The 8,757-nt window shown below is 59.3% G+C and overlaps 1 protein-coding gene across 5 annotated transcripts; it reads right to left on the bottom strand.

Annotated features, from left to right (window-relative positions):
• Window positions 1–48: 48 nt before the first annotated feature.
• Window positions 49–8,402, bottom strand: DCAF15 (DDB1 and CUL4 associated factor 15; the record flags this gene model as incomplete). Of its 5 annotated transcripts, XM_081091962.1 has the most annotated exons (14): window positions 49–559; window positions 948–1,063; window positions 1,136–1,240; window positions 1,434–1,519; window positions 1,612–1,740; window positions 1,841–1,932; window positions 2,039–2,268; window positions 2,449–2,473; window positions 5,090–5,260; window positions 5,348–5,487; window positions 5,569–5,675; window positions 6,320–6,455; window positions 6,540–6,637; window positions 8,249–8,390. In XM_081091962.1, the coding sequence occupies 14 exons, from the start codon at window positions 8,384–8,386 to the stop codon at window positions 504–506; spliced, it is 1,629 nt and encodes a 542-aa protein (XP_080948088.1). In that variant the 3' UTR covers window positions 49–503. The 5 variants fall into 5 exon arrangements, with proteins under 5 accessions (XP_080948088.1, XP_080948087.1, XP_080948089.1 ...); XM_081091961.1 differs by having other exon boundaries at window positions 49–202; window positions 2,039–2,473; window positions 8,249–8,402; XM_081091963.1 differs by having other exon boundaries at window positions 2,039–2,473; window positions 8,249–8,398.
• Between the last annotated feature and the right edge of the window lie 355 nt (window positions 8,403–8,757).

Here is an 8,757-nt window from a genome sequence, read left to right as displayed (position 1 = left end):
GAGGACCTTGGGGCTCCAGCTGCCCTGATCGCAGGAAAGGGAACTCAGTGAGGTTCAGAAATAAAACATTTATTACATGAAGAGGAGTAATGGGGGCGGGGGGGCGGTTTGACCACGACGTTGGCCATCTCAGGTCAGAGAGGCTGGGGGCAGGAATCAGGGTCTGTTCAGCTTCCCAGGGGGCAATGTCCACACCTGTAACCTGGGAAGGGGAAAATACACAAGGAGCAAAGACCCATGCCCCGTGCAGGATGAAGGCAGGCACTCGAGGCTGGTGGGGCAGGGGACTCCCTCCCTCTGCCCCTTCCCAACTTAAATAGGCATAAATAAGAAGCATCCAGACTCTCAGGCCACCAGGGGCTGCCCCGCCCAGCCCCCTTCCCACAGCCTAACACTAGTGGCGGTCGTTGGGCGGCCAGCCAACCAAGAAGAGGCTGCCAGGAAGGCGGCCAGCTCCCAGGCCGCGGAGGTAGTTGGAGTCAGTGTCCAGGCCGGCCAGACCCTCACAGCACAATCCATGTGTATCGCTCGCTGTCTGCCAGAACCTTCAGTGAGCACCCTGTGGGGAAGGGTTGGGACAGAGGAGTCTCTGAAGGCCCAGCTATGAGATGAGTTCCCCTCTTTCCTAGACCTGATTTGGGCCCAGAAGGTTCTGGAAGGCAGGGACCCTGCTGTGTTAGCTCTGCCTCCTGCCTGCAGCCACCCAATAAATGTCTGCTGAATAAATAAGCAACTGGCTGGAGGTCTCCGGTGCCACACCTGTCATGCCCTCTGAGCTGGCCCCCCAGCACGCCTGGCTTGGCTGCCCTCCCCTCACCCCTCTTCCGTGCCATCCACTAGCACAGCCATCGTGCTCGTCCATTCAGCAGCACAGGAGTCGGGGTCTCCTCCAGGCCTGCCTGGCACTGGGATAACCCCGTCCTACTATCATTGGTCATAGGGCCTACCTTTGTGCAGTGCCTCGTTAGTCATCCTGTTGATGTAGCGGCCGCTGCTCTCGGGCACCAGCCACTTCATGACCATGTCCACACAACTCTTGCGGTATGAGCTCCAGACACTGCCGCTGAGGGCAAAGGGGTGAGGGATCTCATCACTCTGGCACCCACCCCGGGCCCTGGCCTCAGCCCAGCCTTACCTGGTCTGCCCTTTGACTTCAGTGAGATCGCCCACACTGACTGTTACGAAGATGCCCGTGTTGAGGTCCCATGCCACCTTGAGGCTGGTGTGATAGGTCTTTGGTCTGCAGGCGGGTGGAAAACAGGAGAAAGGGGTGGGACCATCACGTCCATGAACGAGGACTCAAGCTGCCCAAGGGGCTTTGTCTTTGGAGCAGTAACAGAGTACCTTATCCAAGTTTGGGGTCCAGGGGGGGTCTCCTCACATCCCCATTCTCCTACATGGAAGGGTCTCAGGGTGGCCCCCTGCCCACTCACCGGAGCTGGCCTTCCTCGGTTGGGGATGGGAATGCCAGGAGCAGCAGGCCAATGTTGATCAGGACCTGGTTGGTTTCAGGGCAGACCTGGGGGACGAGGGGTGGATAGAGACAGCTACTAAGGATGACCATCAGAGCAGAGAGGTCCAGAACCCACTTTGTCCCACTCCTGGGCCCACCTCTAGGATGACGATGTCATAATCGCTGAAGGAACAGAACTGGTGGCCCCAGGTGGCATCATGGCGGATGACTTCATTGATGACATACTCAAAGTCCAGTGTGAGCTGCTCCACTGTCAGGTACTGACCCTGTGGACAGTGGCGGAGGGGTAGAGGGAGGACTGTGCCCAGCACTACTCTAGCAGGTTCCCTGGGGCTGCCCCTGGTTCTGTCAGCTGCCAGCACCTACCTGTACAAAAGCCCGCTCCCGCATGGGCCTCAGACTTCGGCCACGGAGATCGGTCACCACAAAAGGCAGGGAGATCTTGTCATCCTCGAACTCTGAAGGGGCGGGAAGAGGGGGTAGGGCTGGTGGGAGGCCTGAGGCCCACTCCGGACCAGCCTCCCATGCTCGGGGCCCTGCCTGCTGGGTGGACTCCCTGCTCACCATCCTCTGGCTCTGTCCCTTCGCCGGACCCCAGCACGTAATACAGCTTCGTGTAGTTGACATAGCCAGGCTCAGGGGCTGGCTCCTCCGCTGCAGGGGGGCTGTCCTGGGGTGCTACCTCCCCACCTGGGGCTACAGGCTCAGAGGATGGGCGGCAGCAGCTGCCGGAGGGCCCCGTGTGGGAGAGTGACCGAGCTTCCTCTGAGGTCCCACCCTTGGCCTCTTTGGCCCTGCGGAAGATGTCAGCCACAAACTCCTTGGCTTTGGCGATGGCGGGTGAGGGCTCAGGGACCCCAGAGGGACGGGTTGGAGCCACTTCGGGACAGAGGCTGGGGAGGGCCAGGGGCACCTCTGGGCTCTGGGGCCCAGGGGAGCTGGGAGGGGCCGGGGGGTAGGTGGTATGGTCATACAGGATTTGGCAGAAGCTGCTATCGCCTGGAATATAAAAAGAGATGTAGGTGTTGGCGTGAGCCAATGTCAAAACAAAAGCTCAAGTACAGGCCTCTCTCCCACCCTGGGCGGTTCTAAAAAAGCCTATGCTCTGTGATCTGTATGAAACACCCAGAAGAGTTTTAAAAGGCCTCTCTCTATGTATATGCACAGGAACATGTGCATTCTATGATTCGTGAGCATCTACTGTATGCCACACACCGAGGACACGAGTGAACAAGACAGAAAAGGAGCTGACAGTCTACGGTGACAGCAGATAAAAAGCCACACAAAAAAATAAATAAATAAAAAGAAAACAGCCCTGGCCTACGTGGCTCGGTTTGGAAAGGATGCTGGTTCAATTCCCAGTCAAGGCACACACCCAGGTTGCGGATTTGGTCCTGGGTTGGGGCACGTGCAGGAGGCAGCCGAATGCTCTTACGTTGAGTATCTCTTTCTCCCTCTCCCTTCCTCTCTCTCTAAAAATCAACGAAATTTTAAAACAAAAAACAAACACAAAAAGCCACGCCCTGGAAGGGTAGCTCAGTCAACTGGAGGTTCGATTCCATATACCAAACGTGGCGGGTTCGATTCCTGGTTAGGGCACATACTTAGGTTTGATCCCCGCTGAGGCAAGCGATCGTTGTTTCTCACTCTCTCAAATAAAAAAAAAAAATACTTTTTCTAATCAAAACAAAACAAAACACACACCCTCGGGTGAAGATTTTTTAAAAAGCCACATGGAGTTTACTACGCTCCATCCTCCCCAGTGAGCCAGACCGGCGGCTCGGCACCGAGAGCCCCACCACTCACTGAACTAAGCAGCACCAAGGCCAGGCCCTGTGCCCAGCCTGCACCATCCCCTTTGGAACCCACCCCCAGCAGCAAAGGGGGTGGAGGGTGGGATGGGTGGGGTGGTTCTCCTCAGTTCAGAGAAACTTGTCCAGGACCACACCACAAGATCATTCGAGTCCATCAATGCACTCCTGTCCACTAGAAAGTGGCCAAGTCAAAACTCTCTGAAAACACCCTCCTCTGGTGAGATGAGTGTTTAGACATCAGTGACAGTGCCCCTCCCCTGGCTGGTGCACATGGCTGGGTCCTGTCTGACATGGTCCTTCCCAACAGGACCCACACTGTGAGGGCAGGGAGCATCAGCCCCACCCGGGACAGGCTCATTAGAGGACTGCAGCTTAACCAGGGCTGGGCCTCGCCCACATGGGCACAGGTGACCCGGGCAGGGGCAGGAGGCCTCTGATGGGCCCAGACACAAGATGCCCTGGTCCTGGCTAGTTTGTGGGCTCCATTTTCTTTTTCCAAATGCTAAGAGAAAGTTTGTTTAGAAAGTTACAGAGGTAGTTAGGGGAGCCAGCGGGGTTGCTCAGGCTCAGGAAACAAGGGTCTTTGGAGCTTAGGAGAGAGAGAGGCAAAGGTAACGAACGGGCCTGAGGGGAAGAGGAGGGGGAAGGGAAAGGCATGAGGGAGAGCGCACGTGTGGGCCGTTTTAGACACTTAGGCCGCTCTTCATGCCCACAGTCTCCTGCCCCAGGGCGACGCTTTTAACATAGTTAGCGGGCACCTTTTTATTTGACTGCACTCTTGCAAAATTGAAACATTTTTAATTTATGTGTTATTCGGTTATAGAGCTTGTATTTCTTTTGCATTTGCAAATGACTTTGAGACATGCTCCCCGGACAGGATACTGGAGCTCACACTGGGTCTGCTGATCCACCCTATTGTTGCCTCCCACATCCTCAGGAATGGACACCAGGTGGTCCCCAGCTCCCACCACCACAGCTTTGGATATGCCCAGGCGCGGGGCTGCTGGGCCTACGTCACACTCTGTTGCCACGCAGCCCTGGGAGTGTGGGGGAAAGCCACCAGGGCTCCACTAGCCAGAAGCCAGTGGCATTACCCAGCTTTCTAATGACTGCCACTCTGTCAAGGGACATCACCTTCTGATTTTCACTGATCCTTCTGATTACCAACGATGTAGAGGGCCCTCTGTCCACTCACCACTCCCTAAAATTTTGAATGAACAGTTCTCCTTTTGAGAAGGCAGTACTGTGTGGTCCAGCATGATAGCTGCGGGCCAAATGTGACATTCCTTTTTTTAAAAATAAATAGTTTTTATTAATTTCAGAGAGGAATGGAGAGGGAGAGATAGAAACATCAAGATGAGAGAGAATCATTGATTGGCTGCCTCCTGCATGCCCCACACTGGGGATCGAGCCCGCAACCCAGGCATGTGCCCTGACTGGGAATCAAACTGTGACCACCTGGTTCAGAGGTCGACACTCAACCACTGAGCCACACCGGCCGGGCCCAAATGTGACTTTAAACATAACTAAAATTAGTCACACACTCAGCTCCTTGGTCACATGTTTCTACTGGTGGCGGCTGTAGTGGACACAGACACGGGAACATGCCAGGCCCACTGTTCGAGAGGACACCGCTGGGGTGAGACTGGGTCTGGGTCCGACACTCCCACTCTGGGGCTGGGTGACCGTGGATGAGGCACCTCTCCAAGCCTGTTTCTTCCTGTCACATAAGGTAGTGACAGGACGGACCTGACGGGGCTCACAGCAAATGCTGTGACTGTCATCACACCTGGGAGCCTACCTGCCGAGTGGACTGAGACAGCACAGGCCACCAGGGAGTAGCTGGTGTTGAGCAGTACCACCTGGTCCTTCTTGAGCTGAAAGGCGGGCTGGAAGGTGGGGAAGGGGTACACCACCTGGTACTTGGTGTGCAGCATGAAGCCGTGTTGCAGGCACTGCGCGCTTGGGTCACCTGCAGTAACACATACCCGCGGGCTCAGTCGCCACCCTGGCGTAAGGAAGCAGGTGGCCTGAGCTCTGAAGCCCCCAAGTCCCTCACCTGGATGGGCCCGGCTGGCTTCCTGGCAGGCGGCACAGCGGCCTGACGGTGGCACAGCCACTGTGCTGATGTAGATGTCTCGGTGGTTCTCATCACTCATCATCATCATGTTCATGAGCATCCCATTTGATGAGCGGGTGCTGGGGGCAAGCACAGCCTCAGCCGCCTGGTCCATGCGCCCTCCCCTAGCCAACCTCAGCCTCCCCATCTTCGAGTCTCACTTGAAGCCAAAGACGATGACCTTGGAGGCATCGCTGGGCCACTCACACACAGTCAGGTACAGGTCACTATAGATCTCCTCATCCTGGAAGAGCCGCACCTGCCGGATCTGAGTGGCACGTTTGTGTCAGTGCAGGGTCAGAGCGGACAGAGGTCCACGAACGGAGGCCGGCAGAAGCACCCCTCCGGTGGTGTCTCAGGCCAGGGAGTCCCAAGCAGCCTCCAGCCTGCACCCCTCTGCCTTGCTGAGGACAGGCTGGGGAGACAGTCCACAAATGGGGGAAACAGAAAGGCTGGACCCAGGGCTGGATGTGCCCAGGAAGCCCTGTCCCAGCAGAGGGGACTCGGCCAGACGCATTGGTTTCCAAGCCCCATCCACCCCACTGAGCTCATGTGTAAACTGGGGTAACAGCACCCCCACACCTGGAATAGGGATGGGGTTGGGGGAGTCAAGGTCAGGGCGAAAGCCAGTGTGGCAACCCACTTGTTCATAACAACGCTAATGGATCCCACCTGGCCTGAGCTGTAGACACTGAGTTCTATGGATTGTATATGCTGAGTTGAACCTCAAAAAATTACCGCTTTTTACTCATTTTCAACTCTAACAACAGCAGTTTCATGTGGTTTGACCTAACGTGAGCCTTGACCCAATGAGCACACTATCTCCGTTTTCTGAAGAAGGAAACAGGCTCAGAGGGGTGGCATGCCCTGGGGGGGGGGGGGGGCGCTGCTGTGCGCCGAGCCTGGCCCTACCAGCTTGAGCTTGCTGTGCACGTTGAACTCCCACCAGTACAGGTGGTAGATGTAGAAGGAGAAGTCATCGTCTCCACTGCTGCTGGTGTAGGAGAGGACGTACCGGCCGCACTTGGAAAAGCCCAGGAAGATATGTCTGGTGGGGCACAGGGCAGATGGGCCAGGTCAGGGCCAGCCTGTCACCCCACCCAGCCACCCCCCTGCCCGGCCTTAGCCTCACCCTGCATAGAGGAAGTCCTCGTCCACGATGCTCTTAAGGGAGACGCACACCCTGGGTGGCAGCTTCCGGAAGAGTCGAGGGGAGAGCTGCCCACTGATCTGGGGAAGGGGCGGCCAGGACTCTTGAGGCACCATTGGACAGAGGCCACCTGCAGTCCCCCCAGGCCCCTCACGCAAGGTAGAGCAGCACTGAACGCAGGCCCACACCCTGCCCACCATAACCACCAAGGGTGGTCCAAGCTCTGGAAGGTGGGATCGGCTCGGGGAGATAGGTAAGCTGGACTTCCCTTGAGCCGCCCTCCTCACCAGGGACCCGGGCCACCCTCCCAGACCCACCCGTCTTCAGCCTCAGGGTCCCTCTTGCCAAGGCCCCAGACTCTGAGGACGGCACTGGCATCATCCCGTTCCCCCAGTTACCCCTGCCCACATTTGCCAGCCACCTGGCTGCCTTCCTGAAGGCACCTCATGGCACACGGAGCTGTGGGTGTCCAAAGCTGCTAAGAAGGCTGGCCGGGGGCTTGACCAACGGCACTCACCTGTCCTCAACCCACTAGCCTACACATGGGGTGCTCAGGCCCCTTGGGACAGCTGTGGCCTCAGCAGAGGACCAACGGAGGCAGGTAAGAGGGTGGGGCTGACCAGTGACCCAAGTCCTTCCTGATTCCCCTTCTCACCTAGCTTAGCCTCCTTTAAACCCACTCCTTCATCTCAAACCCTTCAATCAGGAAAGAGGGGTACCAGGTGACCTGGGCACCCTGGGTCCTGCTACCCCGTCCGACAGGGGATGAACAGCCCTCCCTCAAAGTCCACTCTAATGGCAGAGACAGCGGTCTGGGCAGCCTGCGGACGGAGGGGCACCCAGCCCAGCGCTCCAGGAGACCCTGGTCTGAAGGATCAGCGCTGCAAGGCCCAGGCCGACAAGGAAGACTCGATACCCAGATGCCCATCCAGGGAGCTCCCAGGCCAAGGGCGGAGGCACAGCCCAGCCCCGGGAGCTCCAGTCCCAACGGGGAGACGCCGCCGGCCTCACGGAGCTCCCGGCCTCGCAGACGAGGCACCAGGCACACCCCGTCCACAGCGACACGGCCCGGACCCCGCGGCCCGCTGCGGCTGGCCTGGCCGCGTTCACAACCCTCTGCCCTCCCAGCCCCCACACGGATGGGGCGGAGACCCCGGCCCCCTGGAAAGGTGCTGTCTGATGGCGGAGGGAAGGCCCTGCTCAGGGGGCCCCCGTCCGAGGGGGGAGACCGGGGAGCCGCTTCCCGTTCGGCAGGGGAGGCGGCAGCAGGTACAGCAGCTCCCAGCTCCGTGTGGCCAGAGCAGAACACGGAGAGGAGCACCGCGCGGAGGAAGCGCGAAGCCGGCAGCGAGGGCTCGGCCAGGGGGCGCGAAGACTCCACACCGGAGGGGCAGCGGGAGGAGGGTCCTGGGGAAGGAGTCTAAGCCCGATCGCCCCCTTCCTCCCCACTCCGCCGGCGGCGCCTCCATCCCAGCCCCGGCGCCGGTGCCCCGCCTCCCACGCCTCCATCCCAGCCCCGACACGGCCCCCGCATCCAAGCCTTCTCCCCGGGGCGCCGCCCCACTCCCTCCCTCCGAGCCCCCTACCCGGGACTCCGCCCACAACCCCTCACCCCGCAAACGCCCTCCCTCCGCTTCCCTCGTCCCTCTTCCGCACCCTCAGGCGCGCCCCATCCAGACTCTGGGCCTCACCTTGACCCGCTCCAGCTGCTTGAGTACGTGCTCCCGCCGCCGCCCCGCTGTCCGCTTCCCCCCGGCGCCGCCGGTGCCGCCACCGCCACTCCCGGCCCCGCTGTTCCGCTCCGATTTCGAGCTGGGCGCCATTTTCATCCCCTCCCTCCACTTCCGGAGCAACCGGCCTCTTCGCCCCACCCCCGCCGCCTCCTTATTGGCCTTTTCACGAGATTGTGGACCACTGGTTGGGTAAAAGCCCAAACGCCGGGCCTCGTCCCTCTATGTCTGTCCATCACAGCCACCTCGGCCACTGATTGGTAGGCACGGTACGGCTCCCGCGGTTATCGACGTATTCCCGCCTTCCTGCAAGGACGCACCAGTCAGAGGTCCCGTTTGTGCCTCACACCGAGATGACTTTGACTCGATAGGCGAAGGCCCCTGTCCGTCTGGATGGCGTCACGCCCCTCCGCGGCTGGTGGGTTTCTATGGAGACCGGGGGCGGTTTAGGCCCGTGGGCGGGGCGATAA

Source organism: Myotis nattereri, assembly GCF_964212035.1.
Source record: "Myotis nattereri genome assembly, chromosome: 5".
NCBI lineage: Eukaryota > Metazoa > Chordata > Mammalia > Chiroptera > Vespertilionidae > Myotis > Myotis nattereri.
The sequence above is the reverse complement of the archived record's forward strand: the minus strand, read 5'-3'. Positions and strand labels throughout refer to the sequence as shown.